The sequence below is a fragment of the Bradysia coprophila genome, unplaced genomic scaffold (assembly GCF_014529535.1).
Source record: "Bradysia coprophila strain Holo2 unplaced genomic scaffold, BU_Bcop_v1 contig_151, whole genome shotgun sequence".
NCBI classification, from domain to species: Eukaryota; Metazoa; Arthropoda; class Insecta; order Diptera; family Sciaridae; genus Bradysia; species Bradysia coprophila.
In genome coordinates this window covers 8,743,138-8,771,061 of record NW_023503423.1, presented here as the reverse complement: position 1 = coordinate 8,771,061, position 27,924 = coordinate 8,743,138, and the positions used below count along the sequence as shown (strand labels likewise).

General features: G+C 33.8%; 1 protein-coding gene across 6 annotated transcripts in view; it reads left to right on the top strand.

The window, feature by feature from the left end:
• Window positions 1-27,924, top strand: part of LOC119074862 (ras GTPase-activating protein raskol) — a 103,827-nt gene that overhangs the window by 29,426 nt on the left and 46,477 nt on the right. For 2 of the 6 annotated variants that reach the window (XM_037181177.1, XM_037181181.1), the window contains exons 2-4: window positions 15,698-15,807; window positions 16,782-16,814; window positions 16,921-17,107. In XM_037181177.1, coding sequence (XP_037037072.1) covers window positions 15,698-15,807; window positions 16,782-16,814; window positions 16,921-17,107 — 330 coding nt within the window. Of the gene's footprint in view, window positions 1-15,697; window positions 15,808-16,781; window positions 16,815-16,920; window positions 17,108-20,546; window positions 20,926-27,924 lie in introns of those variants that run through there. The other 4 variants (XM_037181183.1, XM_037181178.1, XM_037181180.1 and 1 more) reach the window with 3 other exon arrangements.

Genomic DNA, 27,924 nt, shown 5'->3' with positions numbered 1-27,924 from the left:
TGCTAATTTAGAATATGATTTCATTACTTCAACAGAGACTTGTTTGAGCATAAAGCAATTTCGATTTCATCAAAATGTTTTGATAAAAAAAAATAATTGAAAAGAGACAGAGATAGAGAGACGTTATTGATTTTTGAATAAACAAATAGCGATAAGATTGTTATCTCTACAAAATCGATTGCTGTTAAAAATGAATATATGTGCGGTGTGTGTGTCGTTTAATATCTCTTGTAATAATTACGTTGTCGGTTATCGTTTTTGTCGTCAAATAAACAGAAAAATTGAAAATCATTTTATTTATCGTTTATTCAAGGACATTATTACACAGCGAAGCATGCAATACGAGGCAACGTTCTCTCTTGCGAGTACAATACGATAGTACAAGTGGATGATTTATTGTTTGAGTAACTGTTGTGAGGATGTTGTTGATGAGAGTATGAAATTATGTGGCTTGTTGAGCTTCAACATACAACAAATCTTTGAAGAAAGTACAATTACGGTTACATGAGTGTAGTGCTGTATTGCACTTTTCAACCCAGAGCAGTCACTTATAGTTTCTCATATTGTTCTTCAAGAAGCAAATGGGATATTTCAACGGGAAATAAAATTGCACACCGAGTACACGGTCGGGTAATTTCTCAACCTTATAAAACCAATTGTGAACAGGAAATTGTGTAGTTGGAAAAATCGTAATAAAAGTTTTTCTTTAGTGTAAAGCAACAGCAGCAATCATATGAAATTTCTGAGATTCTTTATGTTTTACAATGGGAAAACTCGAAAACCTTTGATTGAAAATAAAATCTGTAACTGAATAGGAGGAGTTCTTACTTGTTTATGATTTAGTCTGCCGATCCACTGTAGAAAGGTAGAATCCGTAGAAACTCTGGTAGTAAACTTGATTGAATAGATTCATGTAACTGCTGTGTTTCTATCGACATCAAATGTTACGTGCAACCATTATTGGTTCTAAATCTGTTCGGTTCGTTCCAATAATATTTCCATTGGCTGACACACCACTTTGCTTGGATAAAACCAATCTCAGTTATGAAAATCAGGAACTGAAATAACCACAAAATCCATTATTCGAATCGAAGTCATTTCGATAAACGAATTTGCAAAATGAAAATCGTTCACTTATTGATAGTGACGTCAATTCTACCGTCGACCACATCTAATTTCCTTCAAGGAAATTGAAAATGAATTTATTTGTTCGATGGTTCATTGTGGTATCGGTTTTGAAAATATAAACGTATATTAGTCAGCAATGCGAACACTGGGTCTCTTGTTCGCATATTTTAATGGATGCGTAGGAATCAATCAGAATTGATGGATCTTTTCCAACATCTTCTGTGTGTATACACCGCAAGTATCATATGTCACTTTGTAATGGGAAATAAAATGAACCCAACAGACCTGCCAACAGAAGACATAATGCATTAGAAGTAAACATTGTGGTAGTCGTCTAACGAACGGATAGAAATGTCCCTATTCCACTCGAAAGAACTAATGATGATAAATGGAAGGTACAATAAACGTCTGAACATTATTTCTATTGATTAAACAGAAGCAACTCCCTTATCAATCATCTTCGCCCAAACCATACACCGAACATCGAATATGAAAATCCAAAAACTTATAGTCAACCAATATGTGCGCTTACTGTTTATTGATTAGAACACAACCGTTACTCATTCCATAGGGCACCTCGAATCACAAAAATAGAAAGAAAAAAAAAACAGTGTAGCAATACATACGGATGACGAGTGAGCTACTTTTCAATCATTTTCATATTATTATCAGGAAAAGGTAGAGCCGATCCATACGTATTAACCTCTCTCTCTGTGTTATAAAATTTTGCTGAATCACATATAAATAGAACATGACCTATATAATAATGGTGCGGCCGCTAGCACGGCTAGCATGTCGCCATCGGTTTTGTTATTCGAGAAAAATCAATTTCTATTTGTTGAGTAAACGTTCAGGTCTTGGGAAAGAGTGATGGCTTAATGTCTTGTAACGAAACTTTATTGATATTATCGCGGTATAATAATGCGAGGAAGGAAATGGAAATTGATTGTTTCGGTGACATAAAATGTCTTGTTGTTTCGATTAAGGGACAATAAAGGAAAATTACGATCTAACTCATTGACTTATATGAAGTTAAAGTTTCAACTTTAAAAAAAACTTAAAAAACGATTTCGCCATATCGTACAAACAATTCCAGAGTGCTGTTGATGTGACATGCAACGTTTTCCTTTTGTTTTATCAATGATGTCTTTAAAATCATTGGTGTTGCAACATGTGGAGACGTGATCAGCATCTCAAATCACTATACCAAAAAATCATATCTCTCTCATCGTATGCAGCGTATATAGCCACCACTCAGCAAGGAATCGTCTGGTATACAATAAAGAAAATGCATATTAAGTATATTCTTCATCATTATGATATCGCCATGCAACAAGCACCATAAAAATAAATAAATAAACGAGAACATCGAACTCACATCTACATTTCGTTTTTCTTTTTTGTACTTTTAACTTTAAATTCTGTTTTGATATTTCCATGAATTGTTTGTCGACAAAACTGTCATTAGCGTTAATTAAAACTGACACTGTTCGTTGGACAAAGAATGTGTTTGCATATGAATATTTTTACGAAGAGAGCGCGCGATATTACCGCTGCCGATTATTGGGAAAATGTGGAATTCATTGTTTCATAGGAATCATTCGATTGACTGGGTGATTTCAAAAGTTTGAAATTATTTTTCTTTTCGGTTGAATTGCTGACATCAACGTTTGTTTTATTTAGTTCATATCCCAGTTGAATTGCAGCGAAAATGTTCGATGTATTTTAGATTTTTGCCGAAAAAAATATTTTGACTGTCGCTCACGACTCATCTGTTATCGATAACGACGAAAAAAATGATGACAAGCTCTGGGTAATACGGTCCTTTATAACAGTAAAATGCATGTTGAAAAAATTGAAGTACAAGATTTGAAATCAACCGATTAAAAATAATTTGACTGATTCAAGTAATAGACCCGATAACAGAGCCTAATATTTGGGAATTAATTCTCTAAATTCCCAAAAATTCCCTAAAATTCCCAAAAATTCCCTAAATTCCCAAAAATTCCCTAAAATTCCAAAAAAACAACAACAAATATTTCAGAACATATTGAATATAATATATTAAGTAAATTGAACTTAGGCGGCATATCGCCAAAACTGGAGGAGGGGAACAAGTGGTCTCCGATTTTAAGGAGTGATAGATTCGTCTTCAATTCTAGAGAAACATATCTTTCATTTTTTTCGAACATTTTTTTAAATTTTCGGGTAAAGTGTTCAAAGGTGAAAGCATGTCAGAGGGTACCGAAAACCTTTTTGCGGCTATAATAAGAATTTCAAATTCCACTTTTCCAATATCAATATACATTTTCAGTGTGTTTTTGATGTGTTCATTGAAATAAAAATAATATGGACTAAGGCTCGCGGTTTATTGTTCAAATTGATGCAGTCTACGCCGAGACAAATCAAATGTCCAAAAAATTTCACAAAAAACACAAATTTTAGGAGTTTTGAGTTTTTTCTCAGTACACTACATCAATCTGGACAATTCCAGTGGCTATCGGCTATGTTCTGGCACCAAACGATGAGGCCACTTTTTTCAAAAATAATTCGAATAAAAAGTTATCATCAAAAATGTATTTCATAGGGGGTCGGAGTGTATAGATTGCTCTTAAATTATTGTAGTGTTGTACTAATGTCGGCTTTGGAGAGACCCACAAGTAGAGTATACGCCCTGGCTGGTGCGAGTACATCGACGAGAATTATATCCTTCAGAGCATAATATTTGGGAACCAATTCTCAAAAGTTTACTAAAATTAAAAAAAAAATCCCAATTTTTTTTTGCTTGTTCATAGTTTTTAAAGGTTTTTGAACTTTTACTGATCTTTTACTAGCATTTAATTATAAAAATGCAAAGAAAAGAAATTCCCAAAAATTCCCAAAATTCCTTAAATTCCCAAAAATTCTCCAAAACGATTCTCAAATATTAGGCTCTGCCCGATAATAATACTGGTCGAATGCTTGGCATCTGTAACAAGTTAATTAAGTGACAGTAATTAGTCATCATTTTTGACATAAATCCAGTCTTTAGTTTAATATTGACATTTTACAGAAGGCATAGGCGTAAATCGCGATGTACAGTTTCCACCGTTTTTTAAATTCTCGGTCTCGCCTAGCGTTTGAGCATCACTATAATTGGTAGTTTCGCTATACCGTGCTTATAAATGAAGAAAGGTCATATGCTCAATTAGCGAATTATAAGATAAAATGAAATTTAATTGATTTATCTTCATTCCCGATTCATACAGGCTTATAGGCTGACTATGTTTTTTTCTGAAGTGTTGACGTCAACAAAAATCAAACAAATAAAATTTCATTTTTCTTAGAATTCGCTAATTATTTCCTCTTGTTAAATTTATCGTGAACAGCGGCAACTAACACAAAATTTAACAATTTTCAAATATTTTGTTAGAAATTATTACGCACCATTTTCAGAGCATAAGTTACGTTACACACTTCGTGCTCACTTATCTATATTATATCATTGGTTTTAGTAAGCATTCTGCTATCAATGATACAACATTTACTAGAGCTCATTAAAGGCAGGGTAAATTAAAACGATCGATTAAGAAGATTTTTTGCGTATCCTGATTTGAAAACAAGTATAGGACTTAATAACGAGCTTTCGAAGAATTTATATAGCATTCACAATGTTAATTCAGTGTATTCAGAGCTTGCGCTCACTTGGATACTCCAAAATCGAGCTTATGCGTGTACATTGGAATTGATTACACTCAGAATTGATCGTTTTAATTCGAATTTACTTTACAAAGGGAATTTTCGGATTAACGTAAAGACTAAATAAAGCTGCCATTGCATAAAGTGGAAACACTTTGAATTTCAAAATATTTTTTTCTCCATTCTCCCGATAACTTGACTTTGACTAAATGACTTTCCACTTCCCCCTTAGAAATAACATATCGAGTTTAGTTTACTAAACCATTGCAATAATGATCCCTAATTCTAATACACTACACATATAAGTTGTAATGATTTCCAACTAATCAGAGACAGAATTATATACAATAATATGTCCTAGAGGGTGCTTTAATAGACGTTTCTTTGGCTATAGTTACCATGCACGTACATCACCCCAATTGTACTATTTAAACACCCTTAATAATGTAAAGAAAGAGCCATTGTCTGTCAAATAATAGAAAATTAATTCTCTGCCACGTTCTTATCGAAAATCCAGGCAATTTTCACGCATCTCATGCAATTTCGATTTATACATACGTCGACAACGAGACTGTAAAGAAGTATTGATTTCCTTGTTTTCTATGGGGATAACTATCGCTTTTTGTTGACTATCGTCATTTCGTTTTACAACACACAATTGTTGGAACGTACCGGTTAATCAAAATTCCGAATCGATCGCAATAAACCCAAGGAATTACCCATGAGTCATGATGTACAATATCCGTACATCCATACATACTCAATGAGGCGCACTCCATCATCCCCTTTTCATTCAATTCCAAATTTATACAATTCAGATCTTACTTTTGTCTTACATAATCGTTCCCTGCTTCCCGGCAAATATATATATTTACACAAACACATTGAATGGTCGGTGACGGTGTCACTGTTGCAATAAAATGATGTTGAAGGGCATTATATCTATATCTATCTGCGTTGATTCTATATAGTCGCTCACTCCAAGTTTCAGTTCTTTTATGTTGAATGTTTGGCATGTATCGTAACGATGACTAACATAAGGGTTTGTAGAAGGAGTGCACTCTGTTTGAGATGATGACTTCTAATAAGTGAATCGTGTACAGTTCTGTATTTAAAATTACTGTCTTGGATATAAGGGGATGATATGGAATATCACAGATGGTGCATGATGAGATAATTTAATATTCGAAATGATGGAATGTGTTCTGTATAAATTTGCTTAATAATTTATAGCGAACATACTTCACACTTTGAATTCAAGAATGGTTTTCTGACCCGCATTCATCATACTTTAGAGGAGAATTTCATAAATGAAGATTCAGAAATGTCTATCATTTTTTCAGAATTGTCTGTCCGAAGAGAATAGTAACAATGGTTACTTCCGTCGAAATGGCACTGGCCGCTACACTCGAAATGCTTGCATTTATATGCCACTTCTAGGTCGTGTCATCTGGACAAACCATAGAGCTACACTCTTGCAATAATGACAGCGCCTTGACATCTTTCAGTTGTAACTATATGAGACAAACTAATTAATCTGTTTCATATATTATTAGAATGAATGAAATGAATTACCTGCCCACTATTCATTACCCATCGTTTTCAGTATTTTCTTTTGATGTCATATTTTTCCATAGAGACCATGTCATTCCATTCATTGGAATGTTCTATTGCAATTTCATTCATGCTCATTCCTAAGTACTCGCATTTGAAATTGAATCACTACACTGCCGCCACGGGGATTGATAGATTTTGACTTTACAGCCAGTACACAAATTTTGTGTCGAAGAAAAATAGATTTCGGTTTTTTCAACGAATACAATCCAAACCAGGCATGAGCGCCGACATAAAAACCTCGGCGGCGGCTAGCCGAAAAAATTTCTCGGCGGCGGCGAAAAAATCGGCTTGAGCCGGCTTAAAACGGCTCGGCTGGAGGTTCCTTTTAACTTTTTTTCAAAATAAAAACGTTTAGATAAATTCATGGAAAATGAACTAGTAAGCATGAAAATGAAATTGTACGGAAAGCGAAAATGTATATAGATTAGGTTGTTCAAAGTGCAAGTGGAACTGGTCTTGTTACAAGCAAGTCTCTAAGTGTAAGGTTCACTAACACGTCAAGTTTTATTGCCTCAAAACTTGAACTAAATGGAAAATCATGCTCCGGTACACTCATTTAACTCATTAAGAAAATGGTTTTCGAGAAGAAATCGAAAGCTCACGAAAATCAAGTAAAAATTGAAAAGAAAAAAAATCGAGAAAATTCGCAAAGATCGATAAAGTTTTCTCAAATTTGTGAATTAATTGATTGTGCGCCTTCGGCTCGTTCCGCAAAGGTCATACTTGCCAAAACAACAAACTTAGAAGCGAGGACGTAATATACCATTCTGAAAAATTCATGAAAATTCATGAAAATTTTCAAAATTTTCTTAATTTAAAAAAAAAATTCAAAATGTACTTGAGCTGCTTAGGATCAACAGGAATCTCGGTTTTCAAAATTATTTCACCCATTCACCTTTCGAAATCTTTATTTCATTTTCCAGCCGTTTCAAGCTGTTTTTGGCACCGGCTCGGCTGCGGCGCGGCTTGCTCAAAAATGGCCGGCGGCGGCTTATTTTCGGCGGCGCTCATGCCTGATCCAAACGATGTTATTTAATCCACTTGTGATTTACAAGTTGCAATACATATACATACGTAAATATCGTAACATTGGTAATGCATGTGGGATAAATAGCATTGATTGGATTGTATTGCCAGTGTCTTATTTCTTCGACTGTACAAGAGCCCTAGGAGAGGTGTTGGTCGCAAAAGAAACGTTAATACATACCTGACGCACATTTAAACCATTATGATTCGTTAAGTCCGTAAGAAAGTCAATTTCGTAAACTTTTGACATATCTCCCATTAAATGTCAGAAGTTTACGAAATCGACTTACTTTCGAACTTAACGAATCATAATGGTTCACCACTAAATACGTTAAGTTCGCCTGTTGCGTGTTACGTTCTTAGAATGTACGTGATGGCGGTATATTTTCCACGGTAGACATCAGCAAATGCGTAAATACGTAATATGTCGATGGTTGATTGAGTAAAATAAATAAATTTTCGTGCAAATTTGTGTAAATGAAGCCAACGAAATACTTTTGTTTTGTTCAAATTCATTTTCGTTTAAATGCAATTAGCTGATTCACCATAATTAAACAAATATCAAAGGAATTCATTTGAATATTTGTTTCAAAATTACATTAAAATACGCATCCACAAAAAGTTGCAAAAAAACGTCCTTCCCACATTCAATTGATGTTTCCATTCGAGCGGATAATGCGCGTTTTCAGTTAATTAATTTTCCAACATTTTAATTAATTTTTTATGTAAACCTTGCACCAATTTATATTCATTGCATCGATATGGGATGAACATATGCATATAATTGTTGAATGATTAAATCGTTTTCTAGAGTACAAATGTTATTATCGTAAAAAAGGTATAAACAGTCTAACACAACAAGTTCCAATTCTAACGGTTATTAGTAAAGTAAGCAGCGAGTGTTTTTCACATTTTTTTTCTGTCATTTTCTTCTGTTTAATTGATCCATTAAAGCACAGTCCTCCGTTCATATGTACGTTATGTATCCCAATCTCAATTTCCCATATGGTCATGTTGAATTCGAATATTGTATGTGTGTACCGAGTAGAAATATATTTTTATTTCTCATTTCACATGTTCGCTTAGTTTGTTTTACATCTGAAGAATAAATCTTGGCGATAAGTAAAACAACTCGTTACATTATTAACAATGCCATCAACTCTTTAAACATGTGGATGGATAGAGGTTTGTTGTTGCTTTTTTTAATATATTTTTCTTTGCACTTTTTGCATTGGCTAATAACTTTATGAAGAAAAAAGAATTAAATCACACACTCGAGATATATGAATGTACGGTACGTACGTAACATAATGGAATCGGTTCGCAGCAAACATACATACATTCTGTGGTATAATAATAACGAAAAGCAGCAGAATATAAAAATTATTATTAAATAATTGCCATGGATCTGTAATGTTAATTCTATCTAAATTGAGAGGAATACGTTCGATCACAGATAAAAATCCGGAGCCAAAATGTTTCTCACTTTTAAATGAAAGAAGGAGGTGCGTTTGCCATCAAGGATACTATGTTATACCTTAATGAAAATTACCTGCTGTCAGAGACATGATAAGCTTCCGCAACCCGAAGTACCCAACATTTTAAGATTAAACTTAATGGTTCATTGTCCGCTCAGCAGACAATGTTTATAAAAGTTTCTTTTTAAAAGATTGCATTTCTTTGAATATTTTCCGTCTTTCATCTTTCAAATTGAAATGTATTATTACGTATAGTGTGTGCTAGACGATGAACATTTTTGTTCACAATTCTGTAAATCCACAAATATTCTTTCGATTTCTATTATTTCTTTGAATCCGCTGAGAGACTTGTCTTAAACTCACTTTTTAATGACGTTAAAACTGCCACCACTATCATTCTATCATGTGTCGTCCTTCTTTTGTCCCGCTGTCATTTATTATCCTCCTGTCATTTATTGCCATCCTGCTTTGATAAATATTTATTGGAAATATATTTCCCAGGCAAAAAAGTCTTCCTTTGACTTTTGGAACGGGCAAAAATAATTAGAAAATTAAAGTCTAGTCACACGTCACACGCCACAGTAGTTCTTTGTATTTGTAGACGTCTCTAAAGAGACCACATGTTCGTCGCGTATACTCTTAACACTACTCTAAAAAACCACTAGAAATTAAGCGATAATTCTTATCCCGATAGCCGTAAGAGACTTAAAACCAACTCACTCATCAAAGGTTTAATTTTGTTTTTCATCCAAGATTTCTCTTTGTGCATCATACCCAACCCAATGTATTGCATAATTTTCACACGATACTGGTTTTTCGAATTAAATTGCCATCGAATTTAGTTTCTTGAGGTTTCGTACGTTTCATTAATCGTTCTGCCAGAATGATTTGATTTGTTATTACTTGTTCAGAAAGAATATGTTTGGCTGTTCTCTTTTCTTTCGTTTTAATTTTTTCGTTGAATGATATATTTACGCGATGACTCTTTATACGATCGAAAAAAAAAATAAATAAAAACATTAAAGGTCAAAGTACTGCGGAGCAAGAAATGTTACAACTAATAGATGGGCGCAAATGAACTCAGCAAATAAAATACCAATGTTGTTCATCAATCAGCATTTTTTTTATGAATCCTAGACATGCTAGAGAACCATTTCTTTATAACGTCTTCCGCATTACAATTCCTTGTAACCTTGATCGTTTGGTTTTTTGTTGTTGTACGATTTTCATTTGCATAATAACAGTTAACCTGTACAAATGCAAATTTATTTTTTGCGGATTTGTAAAGAATTTCTAAAATTAGATGAAGCGATTTTGGAGTGGACGACACACCCCTGGAAATTAAATTTTATACAACTTCAAAGCTAAATTAATGCTGAATCACCTTAACAACCATATGATTGTAACAGAAATTGAATAATTTTCAACAACAAAAAATTGGTCCGAATATAATGACTACGACGTTGGCGAACCGAGACTCCTTTTGACCTTGTAATTTTTGAATAAAGCATCGTGTCGCAGAAGTCTGATTTTTACAGCACTGTCGTAATATTGGAACGAATGCAATTGTCTCTCGTAATTTGACAACTTAAAAAGACAAGGGCTGTAAAGTATATCATCACAACTGCGGAAAAGTATGACATAGAGTACAAAAATGTCTTATAAGCCGCGGCATCGAGAGTCCACTTTATTGAGAGACTGATGATACATTTAATCTTAATTGGTTTATGTCCGAGAGGATTAAACAAATTTTACTTGTGTGCCTAACTGGGTACCTTTATCTGCATTCTTCACATTTCTCTCAGAGCAAGCTCTCACTGCAAAGTTCTTCCAAAACTCTAAATAAATGACTCAATTAAATAAATCTGTTCGAATACTGCGGGTGAATGTATTACCAAACGAAATTTATTTACTACAATAGAAAGTCTAAACGGATTCGTTTTATCATCGTTCGATAATCATTGTCTCAATAAAATATGTGAACACATTCTTGTGTGAAGTGGTCGTTCACTGGAAAAATCTATTCAAAATTGAAAAATCAACTTGAATGGAATTGGAAAGACGTAAATTTTGCATTTAATGGTTATATGTAATTCCGAAAGGCACTCAACAACTGATGATGTGAAAGGCATTTTTACCAAAGAATTGCTTATTAGTACGTTCAACGAGATAACTACCAGAGAGTATGTCACGCAGGAGCAACAATAAGAATAAATTAATTGCTTGACATTAAGTACCTAGTTGATAAATCTTAGATAATTATTTTCAAAAAAAATTCTTTCAAGAGAGGAATCAATTCCAAGTTTCTATACAACACGATTACTCAATCTCCCAGTCACCTCTGAATGTAAGACTTTTTTTTTGTGGTTATTTACTTCAGAGAAATTCGCAATAAAGTGTCATAAAAACGTAATATGTCCGTCTGTCTATATGATAATTATGATCAAGATGGATGAATCGTTTTAGCCGACAAGACAAGTGATTATGTAAATAACCAGAGATCGAATAATATGTTCAAAGCGAAAAGTGCTAAATAGAGACTCGAACGAATATATCACTGGTGGACTAACCTTGGTGTGAAGATTACAGCAGACACTTGACAAAAACTTTGGATAATTTGATAATAGCCATTAATTTGAACATGGGACAAGCCAGTTTGGGAATGTAATTATCTTTTCAATTTTTTTGCGTCGTGTCAAGTGTTCTTGCATGATAAAAAACATTTTCAAAGCGAAACGACGTTTTCTTAATAAAAGTTGATAAATTTTCATTGTTGGGTTCACTTTCGTAGCTGCTGATAATATCCACAGATATATTTCACTAACGTCAAACCAAAATCCTAACACCTTTCAACTTGTTAAATGGCAGTTAGGTGCTAACAGAATGTTTTTGCTATGCAAACTATTCAATAATTAAAAAATGTTAATGACTGGTACATACAGTGATGAGTTTTCTCAAACCCAATACAATATTATCGTTTATAGTTTTAGCCTTATAGAAACGGAAAATGTAACGCGATGTAATTCATAAATCTGTGGCTTATTTTGTTTAAAGTACAGCCCAATGTTTGACACAAAATCTGCTACTTCATTTGTTTTACTGTGCATTTTGCTATATAGGATTTTATTTACCGGAGGCTAGAGCGCTTATATTTGTCGTTACTGTCGATAACACATGATTAATCCGTTTATTTATTCTTGACATTCGATCTGCTTGACCAGGAGACACAAATTTTATAAAACATAAAAGCACATTGGACAAAAGTTCAGAATCTACTTCATTCCACCCACAAATTTTATTTAAAACAATCTTTATGCAGCGCCATCTACAAATGACAATTCCAATTTTTCGAAATGCCAAGGTATCTCTCGCAAACATTTGAAGCGTTAGATTATTAGATTTTCTACTGATATTTTCCGACTTTTATAACACAAATCGAATTTCGTGAAAATAAAACCCCAGCCGAATTTTCAGATTTCAAAGAATTTTAAACTTAATGTTGCTACAAGAACGCTACAAGAAAAATGTCTACAATAAACAAACGCAATGAGACTTCTGTTTTATTTTTATCCTTTTGACATTACATTACTTTAATGAATCAGCCTAAATATTCTGTACATTGCTGTTGTAAAGATAAAATCTAATTACGGTAAATAATCTCAAGAGTTCACAAGAATTCATCATGATATGTGTGCCAACCATTCCGATTTTAATATCTTCCGTGACACAGAGGCTACGTTTTTTCTTGTCTTTTAAAAGTATCTGACACAAAAATCTGTGTATACGTGTGTTATCAACGTGTAAACTTGAATGTAATTCTTCACAGTTCATAGCGTGTAAAACTGGTGCTTTATGTCGCATCGTAAAATCTAATTCACAAAATTTTCGTACAATAAAATGTTACGCACACCTTTTGATAGATGGATGGATGGAATGAGGAAAAGTAATATTCTTCAGAATTCATTTGATTGATCTTTGGTTGGAAGTTTCTTGTTCGTAGCGTACACAGAAAAAAATCTGGGCCTCAATGAATAGCTTTTTGTAATTAAAATGGAACAACAATAAAGGTTCATTTGTGAAGGGGATTTCCAATTCTTCCTAGAATTCTGAAATAAAAACAATTCTGATTCCAACAGGACACAAGAACTCGAATATTCTTAAGTCGCAGAATTCTTAGCTCGTCATAAACGATCTGTTACTTCATTTGTTTAACTCGTTACTTCGTGTAATAGATACCAAATTTTGTACTTCTTTTGTATTACTACTCATTTCATTGTGAAAGAGGACACTAGTCTGAGCTCATCGTTTATTTTTCTCGTCATTGTCGATAGCATATAGCCGCCACATTCGCCTCTGTATGTTACGAAGTAAAAAAAATCGCATTGTCAGAAGTATACATGTACAATACTAATAACATCAGTCAGCATTTTATTTAAAATTTGAATTGCTTCCACATCAACATTATAACATCAATGCGATAAATATCTCGAAAATTGAAATCGAAAATCAAAGTCTGAAGCAAATTATGAAGCACGAGCATTTAATTAAATTGGTAAACGTTCGCCGGGTACACAAATGGATATATAAATGTGTTCTAAGTGTTAGTTTTGAAATGAAATGAAAAGTTTTCATTATACAGAACAGAGATTTTGTTCACGACAGATTGACATTAATTCCCGAACGAATCGAATTTATTGTTCTATATTCGATATTATATGTATTGATGAGAGATGGAGACGATATAAATATTTATTGAAAATCATTCTTGTCGGTTCATTTCCACCATATCAATGAATCAATTGATGTCAATTTGATATAAATATTTGACTCTTTCGGCCACCGTTCATGTTTGATACGGATATGTGTATACAATTCTAACTGTATTTTGCTGCTAAATTATTAACGTTGTTGCTTATATAACAAATCGAATGAAGGTTTTGATTTCCCCGATGATCGCAACGAAAATGTAGCGTCAATAATACAACTGATTCCGTACAAAATTCGTTTGGGGATTCGATTGAGCGAATGGTTACATGACCTTGAACATAAGGGTTGACATCTCTAGGACTCTAGACATAAAGCAAAATGTTTTTAGACCAGCACAACGACTAGGGGTCGTATAGGTTTACTATCGCACGTTTGTAACACTTCGAACTCGAATCACTGAGGATGGTTGTTATAGCTCCCAATATGGAACTTTCATCATTCCTTTAAGCAATTTTAATGGGACATAATGAAAATAGTATAAAGAGCAGTTTAAAGGGAGAGGTTGCATTGTAGTTTCAAGACTACCAACAATTGCGTACATTATTCGTACGGATTCCTTCTTGCCTTTTTTACTCCACGATGCAATTTCATAATTTTATGAACATCATAGAAAATATTGGGTACTTTAGTACACTGCAATTCGAAAGTACCCTGGTAGTGTTCATAACAGTCTCGATATGATGCTACTATATCAATCGAAGGGACTCATTTACTGAATTCAATGAGGGGGAAATTGCGCAAGCAAATAATGGAACCAATGGCACCAATTGGACCAATGGCACCAATTGGACCAATGGCATTAATAGGACCAAATTGATCAATAGAAGGAAATGGTGCGTCAATACAAGGAACTAGTACGCCAATAGACACCAATGGAATTAGGTGGTATAGAACTTGCTAACGTAGTTTCCCCCTTAAAAATAAATAAATAAATAACGGACACAAAGCTGAAATCGACTTGGATGACGTAAGATCGTAAATTAGATAAATGCTAAAAGGAAAGGGAGATTAGTCGAGTGATTGCCGCATCCCATAGTTTTTGTGTGGCAATTACATATTCATGGCCATTTTCCATTACATTGATGTATACATTGCTTGATACTCCAATCTTCTTCTACCTAGACACAATCAACTTTCTTTCAAACTTCTTCTCACTTAAATATTTTATAGCCGAAATCTACCGTTAAATTTATAATGCCATCAAGAACATCAACGTTCCTTACTCCAAAACAAAATTATCTATTATTTAACATGTACTTTCGAATCGGGGGTGCACAGGTGGGATAACCGAAGTATTTTATAAGAATTCGTTTTCTGGAAAATTTATCTTTTACTATTCTGTAAGGATTCATAACACAAAGTCTAAGTCTAAGATCAAAAAAATCGAATCGTTCAATGCATTCTAAATGAAAACACCTGAAGAATATCACAATTTCACATGTGCATTCAACAAGATAGGTGTTCTACCAAAATGTCTTACGAAAGTGCAAATATTCACGAAAATTCGAATTGAAATCCAGTATTTTTCATCATAAAACAACATCGAAATGAGGTATAATTTGCGATACGTTACACTGGTTATACTCTTTTAATTTGTGAACCCAGCAAACGTACTACAAGCCATCTGTAAATTTCTATCTGAAATAAAAATATCATCAGAAGCCGTGCTAGTTACACTATCCCAACACAGATGGCGTCTGATCATATGTAAAAAGCTCGTGTATATGGTTTTGTGAGACTTGTAAGTGATGTAACCGGCCACATTAAATGATTATTATGATTATATATTAGAAAAAATTATTCAGATACAATAAACAATGGGACCCTTGTCAAATGTATATATATAATTTGCTTACACAATTACCATAAATTTTGATTGTGTAAGTAGCACATTGAGTGCTTATGATTCTTGAAAATTCATTAACATTTACAATACAACGACCAAACGAAATTAAATTATTCAAAATCGAGAATTGAAATTTTTCTATGTTTTATGTTTACAGAAGTGGAAGGTCAACCGACACACATTAAAAACTTACCATGGAGCCCGCTCTATTGTGTGTTACAACAAGATGAACAATGTTTTACAGCTTATTGCAGCGAGGAACTGTCGGTGAGTTTAACATTGTTACGAAATGTAGATTTTAAGTATTTACCGTTTATTAATGTGTTTGAGATTCGACAGTCGGTCTTTGTTGCTTTTGTAAAGATCAAACTGCTCAGATGGAATGGTCAGCATTTGATTCATTTAATAAACAAACAATTGGGTGAAGTTAAAAAAAAGTTAAGGACTCCTACGAAGGAAACTTAACCTATTAAACGGTATGCGTTTCGCTTTGTAACCATTAACGCTATTAATTTCGTCCATTAATTCATTGTTTCGATGCAAATTATTTACTGCAATATCTACTGAACATTTTCAAGTCACATTCGGGCTCTCTTGGGCTCGTATTTTAAACCCGAACATTCGACTTAAACCTGATTGGTTTCGGCTTAAGTACCAGATTTGAAACCAACGCGAACAGTGTTTCCAGCGTGGTTTTTTTGAGTTTGATCTATAAGAATTATCTTCAATTAAATATTCAAATTATGGCCATTGAGTCTTCGTCTGACAATTGAAATCCAAATAACGAAAATATGACTTTCCAGGATTTTTTAATATTTGTACAAAGATCGGTCGGGTCGGGTTTCGCTAATGTTTGGTTGGATTGAGTTTCGAAATATTCGTCCATAACAATTGACGTTTCATACTTAATATATTTTACGTGTTACGGCATGTTTCATTTTCATTTACATTGCCTAATCACGTAAAGCATTGTACTTACGAGGTTCCAAGTTGTTATTTGACAAGTGGAGAATACAGCCCTCCCCTTCGGGTCGGGCTGTAACACCCCACTAATCAAATACACAACTTGGAACCTCGGAAGTAATATACTATGAATGACAGTAGGTAAACTTTACCTGGTAAAGGTATTTCATGCTCTGAAGAGGAAAACCATCAATTTTATTAAAAACTTATTTTGACCAGACACATATTTTTGGAACTCAAAATGTTTTTCTTTCTTAATTCCACGCTGCTATTTGAAGATATTTCCAGCTACGCCAAATAGAGAAATAAAGGTAAAAGTTGTGTGTGGTAGTGGTGTCTTATTCCTTAGGATTTCTTGTTCCAATTATTTGATACAACCAATCAACGACAATCATTGACATTCCGCTTATTTCCCAGTTGACTGACATATTATTCGCCGAACTTCCCCGCGTTCGATTGGACCGTGTTCGTCGGCCAGCCAAATCCATATTCGAGACACAATCAACGTTACGCGAAGTACCGGAAGAAAGTGATAACCAAGGTGATAATTATGCTGATACGCAACAACACATAGATCTGAATACAACGCTAGGAAGTGCATTAGGTGAGTGCAAAATTCAATTAAAAATTTTTTTTTTCTTTTTTCTTTGTAAAATTGTGAGAAGATTAAAGATTTATGGTGAATTGATGGGAAAAATCATCTTTCAAATTTGGATTTATTTCTGCACAATGCAATTAGATCATAGTTTTTTCCCTTGATGCTGAATTCATAAAAACGAAAAATGGAAAAATTGTGGCAATCATTTCCTGGTGCATTGTGTTTTTCGTATACTTTTACATTAATGAGAATGACTTTCGCATTTTCATTTTTTTCACGCCAAGAAAAATAAATAAACTGCACGCGTTGGGTTAACAAACGTTGTGTTTATTTTATCATGTCAAATGTTTCAAACAATCGGTGCACTAATGTGCCAAATGGTCAAGAAAATCAATTTCAGATGATGATCAAAGAACTAAAATGGAAAAAGTTTAGAAAATGTTACAAAAAATGTATTTAAAATTTAGTGAGGTACAGTGACGGTAAATGAAGCAACGATTATATTTACTTCGTTCCTTTAAGCTGACTGTTGTATACACGAGGCCTACGCTCGTTAGTGCATCCGTTCGTTTAGCGATCAAAAACAAATAAAATGAATATTATGCCTGAAATCGTAGCATTACGAACGACTAGGCGACAGCCGAACCAAGGTTAGACAAGATTCGGCTGGCATTAACTGTAATTTAAGCAACTTGAAACATAAAACTCTCTTTCACACGATCATCGTGAATTATTTGTTGTTGATATCCCCGCTAGTATAGAGGAAAAACAACTACTCAGGATCAGTTCCTTCATCGAGTGCGGAGACGGGACATTTCTACTCGGTCAATAGCGTCAGGACAGTAATGCTGCGGACGGTAATATCGTTTTTGAGTGATAATATCGGGTTTTGGACCTAGGACAATATTGTCTGAACGAAATTATTGTCCAAAAAACGATATTATCGCTTTTTAAACAATAATATCGTCCGAAAAATGATAATATCGTTTCTGACGATATTGACCGTGTAAAAATGTCGCCTCTCCAGAAGTACTTCTCTTTATCTTTATATGTTACAAATTCCTCTCCCGTTTAAATTACGACTCCCCTATCGAGAACTCATTTAAATCAGCTATCGTTGCTTAATGAAAACGAATCTATTCAACATTTGACTTCAATTCAAGGTGCTAAATCGGAATTAATTAAAGATTAGACGCCTCTTCCATCCATTTATGGTGTTAATTGATTCGATGAAAACTCACCACATCAATCACCTTTCTTTGTCACGCTTGAACGTCTAAATGTACCGCTTAAAGTGTGATGTATATCTCCTTTCGTCCATTACATTTCTTTCTTCCAATTTTCAGAGATAGAAAGAAAAAGAGAAAATAATTTTTTAAAAAAATGGGAAAAGATTCTAAATCGGTACCATAAATCAAACAATAATCATCGTAATCGTTCAACCATATGTTTCGTTTCAATTAAAAATTAGGCGAAATGGAAAATTTATTTTTATTGAATTTCCTACACACACGTCTATGCAGTCGAACAACAACAAAAATTGTTATTAATACGCCTAACTACACGACTAAACAGTCATATAATTCGGTTTACATTATTATATCTGTTACACGATGCGGTTGATTTTTTACCATAAGTCCAATTTAGCTGGAGTGACACGGGAACAGTTCGTCTAACATAAAATTTAAATTTTATTTTATTTTTCAATTTTGATTTAAACTTGTGCGGCAAGCGTGCTGCGCTCCAGTGCCAGTCATCATGTCGCCCACAATTTCGTGTGTGTGTTTTTTTCTTCTTTCTTCTTCTACGGATATGTAAATGATCATAATGAAAATGCACTTTATTCGTTTTTATGTTCGAATTATGTTGATTCTGTCCCCAGCTCGGCTGCAGATTAGGTGATACGATTGATGTTGAATTTAGTTGAATGGATGATATAAATACACGAACGGCATCCTATATTGCAGGAATATAATTTTAATTTTACAGTTATATCATCATCATAATGCTAATTAAGTTCAATGTCAATGATCTTTCGATTCGAGATCGCTGGATGATTGCATATGGTTTTCATTTTTATTGGAGAATAGAAGCGATGATTGCCTTCCTTCACTTAAACAACGTGTATCAAACGTATCTGCAGGTAAAGTGTCAATAAAATCATATTTCTGGGAGAAGTAAGGCGAACAGGAGAAGTAAATTAATGATTTTATCGGAATCGAGTATGAGTGCCGTTTCTAAAAGGATAGAAATTAAATTTGTTAAAAATAGCCTGACTAAGGGATACTTTCCCTCATTTCCCGAGGCAATCTAGGTATAATTTCTCTGCGTGTATTCTTAACTGTACTACAGTCAATTGAGTTCCTAAACTTTATAGTGACTGCTTCAAATAATATATTTGAAACTTGTTATCCGGCCAAGTGTGAGAGGTGCACGCCTAGTCGAAGGCAAGGACTGTTAACACACAAATCAAAATATAGAGTTGCAAACAATTAAGTTATTTTCATGTTTCAAGCACTACTTTCGACGCCAAAGGCTTTTTTAGCGAATTCGATCGCAGCACTCGCCTCCGCCTCAAGCTGGAAAGCTCTCATTCGCTAAAAAAACATTTTAGCATAAGACAGGACAATAACTATTTCACAGTCTCATTTGTTGTGCGCCGTGTAAAGGACTATGACTACTTTTATGTAAGTGAAACAATGACCACAGCTCTGCTACTAGCATGAACACTGAATTGACAAGTGTCAAATTTGGAGGCTTTATGCTCAAAACAAACGAGGCATTGAAAACGTGTTTTAGTCCTAGTTTTCATTGACAGATGCAGCAATCGCGATTTTGAATAGAAAAAGTTCTAACTTCATTTGACAGTTTCGAAAATTTCGTCATGAAAAATAGGACCAAAACACGTTTTCAATGCCTCGTTTGTTTTGACCATTAGTGATACGAGCTACAGCTTCGGATTGTTTGCATTTTATGTTTTAACTCATACAAAGAAAACAAGTAATATATACGTATGTATAACTGAAACGCAGGGCCTACTGTGATTTCATCAGCCTCCGAATATTTTCTATGTTCATGCTAGTAGCAGTGCTGTGCAATGACCCATTTTCCCTGTATCCCCAATAAAAATTAGTAAAATATAATAAACTGCAGCCAAGTTACACAATATTTCGCATCATGAACTTACAATGTAACTCATAATTTGCATCCGTCAGAAATATGGATAATTTTTCATTTTTTTTTTTAATGCTCTTCGTAACACAATAAAACAATAAAAAATGCACAGACTGCACATCATTATGCTAAACATTATTATTGTAAAAACAACACATTCTCAATTATATCCCTCTCACGCAACAAAACGAGAAAAGCTTCTCTCAATTAAAGCTCTCTCGCCTGAGGCACATATTCGTAATAATTTTCTGTCAATTCAGTTCAACGGTAGACGTCGCGCTATATAGACAATATTGTAATACCTGTTCAGCACGAGTTCGTTAATTGAATAATGTTACAATAATAAAAAGAGAAATATTATAAAAAATAAAAACAAACAAATGTTGAATGCGTTGCATTTAGCAAAATAATTTCAAAAGAATTTTGTTGTTTGTGGTTTTCGATTCTTTATACATTTTTTGTGTGTGTAACATTGATGGTCGGACGAGTTTTCGTTTATTGTGTATGAATTATTTCAGTGCATATTCTGTTTACATATTTATACATTACTTCACCGGACCGGAAGTTGAATTTTTTTTTAGTTTTACGAAATACCTAGATGTAAAGCGCCTGATGTTATTGTGATAACATTTTTATAAACACAAAGCAAGGTGTTATTTTGTGCTTTAAATTTGTTTTTAAAATAATTGATTGGTGTTTTTGTAAAATGTGTTTTTGAAACGTAAAAAAAATATTTATTTTTTTTCGTAACTAAACTCCAATCTCCACAACTGACACACGCAAACGTACACACACTCACTCACCAAATTTACGTATCTAAATATTGTCGAAATAAATAAATTAATTTTAGACATTGAGACGAAAACTCTGAGCAAAATGAATTTTTTTATTCTAAACGCTTTTAAGACATGGGGCCCCATATTATTTATCTTTGTGATATGTGACGTGCACTAATTTATCTTGTAAAATATTTTGAATGAATCGTTGCCGATCCACAGTGTGACAAGCCGAACAACATTTTGTTTATTGTTTTTGTTTTTCGTTCTGGGTTTTTGCCGCATGGTGAACATTTTATTAAGCCATTGAATAGACACTCATACGAATTAAGTCAAATTTAGATTCAATTTATGTGCGAAAATTCGTTTAATTTTAGCAGAAAATCTGACAAACGAAACAAACAAAAAACAACAACCGGCGACGATTATTCTGACAGTATTTACGCATTTAATGTGAATTTATTCGTCTTTTAAACCGCAGAGAAAATATTCATCATTTTTTCAATCGTCTTGACACAACAACAAAAGTGTAACCACAGTCTTATTGCCTCGAACTAGTTACAATTGAGAAACGTTTTCTTTTCCACTTTTATATAAAGCGACAACACAATGGATTTGTTGTATGCATTTTATTTGTGTATCGTGATGGTATAGACAGATATTGTAGACGGTCATCCACGACGCGTTGGTTCACCTGTGGATTTTTATTGTTATGATGTTCCATCCTTACACGTTTTTTTATCTCTTCTTTCACCCAAACCTCGCCTTAGCAAGTTAATATTAGTCGACCGTTGAATGTGCCTGAGCACCATGGAGGTTAGTATGATTAAGCTGATTCAGTATCATTGAAGGACAAGTTCATTGATTGATTAGAATTGGAAGGTTCTCTTTTTGTATTCGTTTTCATTGAAATGCTAATCGATATGGATATTCTTCTGACGAAAGGTTACTTGCAGTCAAGATAGCTTGGACCTTGCTGAAGAATAGTGTCCTAACCTCTTGTCCAGAGCCTTTCCTTGTGAGACAGAATGATACCTTTGTCAAAGCAGCTTTCTAGCAATCGCAAACATCTTGTTAATTGTTTACAAAATTAGGAGGAACTTTACGAACCATAATGGCTTACCCACGACGAAATTTTCAAGATGACAGTGGTCGATGTTAGGCCTTCTATTTTGTAAACAAGGTGTATGCGGTTGAAAACTGCCTTAGTTCACGTAGGGCACTTCACGCCCTACTTCAACTTATGGTAATGAGGGATTCTCCTGAAAACCAGAAATACCGAAATCGGGCGCATTTTCCATTGGAATTTTTTATATGTGCCCAGTAAGATATTCGACCCCAGAAGCCAAAACCACTTTCGAAAAAAAAAAATCGATTTTTGTGTGGCTAGTGTGAGACTGTGAGGTGATCAAAGACTGAAAACTTGCACTTTTCTTGCCAAAATTTCTCCAGTTACACGAGCCGTACAGGGTCGTGTGGGGTGTCATTAGAAAGGTAATTGCATGTACTTCCGGAGCAAATAGGGTCTTATTGGGTTTAAAATTCTTCCACACTGAGATATGTACAGTTGAAGTTTTCAACCGAAAAAAGACTGAAAACTTACACTTTTGACAGTTTTGCGACGTGCTCTGTATGAAGCAATATAACCAATTGACCATTCGGCATTAGGCTATGCTTTTAGTGCGAAAAATAATGGGCTTTTTAGAAAGGAAAATCTTAAATTGTTTGAATTGCATACAATTTTCTCGGAATTTTATCAACATATTTGTCTCAAAATAGGCGGTAATGCCGTAAATCTATTTTCTATTTTGCTTTCACTGAAACCATCGTAACATTGAGGCATCGTAAGAATTTTCCGTGGAATGTTAAGAGAACTTTGAATTATTGGTTTCACTTTCCGACACCAAAACCTTCTTATGGCAACACATATATCATCATTACAGATAGGCAATAAAATTGCTATTTCGAAACCTTCGATCCAGAGTGTTAAAAATAAAAGCATTTCGTATTCTCTCACATAAAACTACACTTTAATATGTCAACAAACTAACGAATTATTTCGTCAATCTTCTGTGAATGAATTTTTTCTTCCTACTTCGATTTCTCATTATATCGACCTTCTTCAATCAAAAGTGCTCAGTGGGTATCGTATCTAATGTAATATTTATATCTCGTCAGATCCGAGATTCGAGTAAATACACAACGATAAACATTACACTAAACTCAAGTTTACTTAATCGAGGCAAATATTTACTTTACAGTCGACGGGTTATCCGTGTCTAAATATTAAAATGTGATTATTAATTCGATGAAAATTATTAAAATTATTATCGGTTTTTTCTTCTTCATACACACGGTGTCAAAAGTGTCTTCATTTCTGTTTACATTTTTAGCACTCGTGTTGTTATTACGCCCAGTGTTTCGAAAAACAAAAACAACAAAACACCTAGACCATCTTGCTCAATGTATTTTCAACAAAAAATAAAAAAAATTTAGTTTTAATGTAGAAGCGTGAAAACGATCGAGAGCCAATTTTCTAAAAATAGTTTACTCAAACACGTTTGGTGCGAATATTTTAAATGAATTATAACAACGCTTCTCATACGACGCTTATTGTACAAATCGACCGTAATGTATCTCGCGTACACACTCTAATTAGTGAAATGAGACGAGGACTAGAAATTGATTCTATCAAGCACATGGTGGACTATTCAGACTCCTAAGTGTAACATAAGAGAATCGTCAAAATAGTTTCAAAGGAAAGTAGTTTTACGCACAATTGTTACCCTCCTCGTCATCGTCTTTTTGAAAGCATTTGTAGTTCTTTCTCGTTTCTTCTTTAAATACTACTTCGGGAGAGTTAAGGCCAACACATCTAGTGTCAGTTGGGAATATGATATTTCTATTGTTAAAACCGGTTTCAAACGATTTTAGATGATTTAAACAATAGAAATATCGTATTCCCGATGACACTAGATGCTAATGTGTGTTGGCCTTTACGGATTCAGAGTCAGTTTCGTACCAAAAAAACATAATCTCGCCAAAATACTCACAGATCCATATTCTTCGATTGATATTACTTTCCATATTGCCACCTCGCTGCTTTCTTTAGGTATAAAATGAATCTAATAACTAACGCCTTACGTAGGACTAATTTTTAACTTAACACCAGGTATCTGCCCAGCAGATTCTTTGATCTAAGACTCAAGGAAGAAGGTTGGTGTCAATATGAAAAAGAAAATTGAGTTTTGGCACTAGGCCTTCAGAGCACACGCTGGTATGTTCAGTTCATTGGCCCAGGGATGTCTCATAATTTCCAGTTAGAAGCGGTGCAAATTCGATTCTTATCATATCGGTGATCAACAAATTATCTTTGACCTGGGATTTCCACTCACGAGTGGACTTTTCTTGATCCGAGGACTGCGGAAATGTTGAACGAAATTTTTATTTTCTTAGCGTCAGATTCCTCTTCATGACTTTACCAAGTTTCTAGCAATTTTGTAGTAATTGTGCGTACCAAGACGAAAAGTCGACACACGTTTCAGTCTTATCCGCCGAAACACAAAACAAAAAAAGTAAAAAAAAACCCACAAAATGTTGATTATCTTACACGATAGAAGATGTTGATGTGGTTGTTTGAAAATAAAATTCGTAAAATTAAAACATTTTCCGAGTAAATTGGATAGATGCCATTGACAGAAATGGGGCAATGTGCGTTAATTGAACAGATCGCACGCGCCCACCATTTTTCAAGGTTGGAGGTAGACAACGCAACGAAGAAAGCCAATAATAACAATCTAGAGGTAGATAATGGCATCGAAAACAATGTAGTGCTACAGGATAAAATTAGGCCGAACAGAACTCATTTTGAAATCCATTCACCAGTTTTTCGCACAAATTTAATTAAATTTCAATGAACACTAACCAAAGAATCGAAATTGTCAGCGCATTTTCCATTTGGAATTAAAATAGTAACATGAACTTAGTCGACAGCAAGGTAACACCACTGAAATGGCACACTGTTTCTTCAGACATCAAAATTGAAGTCAGTGCCGCGTAAAAATTATTAAATTGGCTCATTATTCCATTGTGAAACCTGCACAAAAAAAACTATTTTCTTTTAAAATGATTGATTCAAGGATACCACTTGATAAGTGCGTTAACCCACATTGTGTCGATAGGTACGAGATAAGAAATTATACAAGATAGACGTTCGTAACAAACCATTTCGTAGACATGTCGTATTTCTTCAAAGTGCATGAGAATTCCTGAACACCGAACACTGAATTAGAAAGAGAACTTTTGTTGATTTTTTCTTCTTCGACCTCTAGAAAACCGAACATTTAACGATATTTGAGATATTTTATTTACAAAACGGAATGATTTTTTATCGTAAATGATTTAATCAAAACTGCATGGTTAGTTGAGCACAAATTGCATTCGTAAAATTTTATTTCACGAAACGCAGAAAAAAAAACTTTAAATTTAAACCATGAATAATTACTACATCCGCAGACTCATACACAGTTTAAACACTCATTTCAAATTGCCTTAATTTAAAATGTTTTTTTTTCATGTACGTTAAAAGCTTACACGTGGACAGTATGCTGTTGATATACAATACACCGAGAAAAATCTTGGAACCGCGCCTTTGAAGGACTTTAGGTTACCTCTAGATATAGATTTTCTAAGAGTTTTTACTTCCACTCTTTCGAAAGATTAAGTTGAAAACTGCCGAGACGAGAAGATTCTGCAATGGATTCGATTGAATGTAACGTGTTTTCATACTGTTTCTCTTCGTTTTATGTATAAAATGCTCCGCCAGTTTCTCTCTGACGATTCTATTTTGAAAACATTTTTTATCGCAAAAGAAATCATAAAGTGTGTTGTGTAGTGATGTAGTAAAGGAAACAACTTTGACGTTCTTCCCCATAGCTTACAGTGGGTTGCCATTTGGTTAAATCTTCTTCTTTGACATCTCGTGCAAAATAAAATATTTGCTGGCTGGGATCGGAACAAGTTTTTACGAAAGATTCCAAACAGAACTTTATACAAGAAAGGTCAAGCAAATTTCAGCCTAATGTTGCTTCCGCTGATATTCCGTATGAACACTCATAACCAGTTTTGTATGAGTGAATCAGCTGAAAATCAGCTGAAGCAATATTTGGCTGAAATTTGATTGTCTCTTTCCTGTAATGACGAAAATTTTAATCCATTATCCGTGTCTGTGCCAAGACGAGACTACAATTCTTTGAATAGCTCTGCGTATTTGACATTGACGTCTTCATTTCTTTCAGTTCTTTACCTTCAATGCACAACAGCGTCTCACAACAATAAAATAACAAAACAAAAAAAAGGTTGAAAATGTTGGTGATGCTTTGGTTAAATCGACCAAATGTTCTTCATTATTTTTCTAACATAAAAATCCATTGAAATCTCAATTGAGATATTTATGGACTGTATCACTCGAAATGTTTCGAAATTAATACAGAATAAAATCATCAAAATAATGAATAGAAACTGCATGACTATCTGGTATCATTATTATAATAAAATAACTTTGAAATATCCGTTACACATTGGTAATTCTAATAGTCGGCGCCGGATATTCTGCCTACAATAAAACGTAGAGTGTACTTTCCGCCTATTATACACATAAACACTACAGCTGTGCTCTGTGCATATTGGTCGTAAACATACTCCAGTATTTTCTATATATTTACTACACACTGAAACCATTGTTTTCCGATAATTTATTGAACCAAAAGCTAATTAATTAGTTCATGTAATGGTAATATGAGTTTTGAATTACTTTCCAACAAAAAATATAGTTCATCATCATCTGATGATGTTACAGAACTTCCATTAACGTTTTTAACTATCGGCTTCAGCACGGAACGCGAGGCATGCCTTGCGATGATTTAATTCTCTCGATTAATTAATTTTATCTCTGAATTTAATTACATTTCGTTTGATTTGATTTGACTGATTTATTGTTGTAGTTGAACTAAAATTTATAGATTTCGATCGCAAATTTATTTTTCGTTTGTTTCCATCCCATGAAAGTTCATCCTTGACTGGTTGCAATAACAAATATGATGAACGAAAACTTTCTTGGTTAGCCATTCGAATATGAACGATATTCGTTTCCGTTGTGAATCAAATGTTCCAAACGATAGAACTGTTCAGTGTTCAAATGGAGAAGATTTGATTCTTTCTCGATGATTTGTATGTGCTTTCACAGACGACAAGCATATAATCCGTCCTGCAACTTTATTTGACCCACTTTTTTTGACAGATTAACATCAAATCTATTACTTCATTATTCTTAACATAATACTCGTCAGAGCTAATATTGTTTAACTCTTAAATCGTCAATGTCGATAATAAATGGTAGCCGTCTGCAAAGTAAATGTTAGTTCACGTTTCTGATCTCTCTGATTATTTCTACGAACGTTTTTTCCAGTGAAAGACAAGCAATAACAATTTCATTTAAAAATATCGTTCGTTAATTAGTGACTGAATTATTCGTCTTTCATGTCAATACATGTTGATTTGAAAACGGTTCCGCGAAAATTACGACGAAAAAGTAACGGCAACACATGTTGTGTAAAAACGAACACAAACGAAAATATATCACAAAAAGAACATTCTGTTTTTTTGTGAGGCTTTGTAATGTATTAAACAATCGTTTTTATCAATTAAAATTTTTACTTAAAAGAAAGCATTGTAGTCATTCATGTAGACATAGAGCCGTTAAATGAATCTGTTCAGGAAAAGCAGAGAAATAAATTCCAAAAATACTCAACAACTACATTACATCCGAAACATGCATTCATTTCCCTTCTAATATTCAAAATCAATGGAAAACTT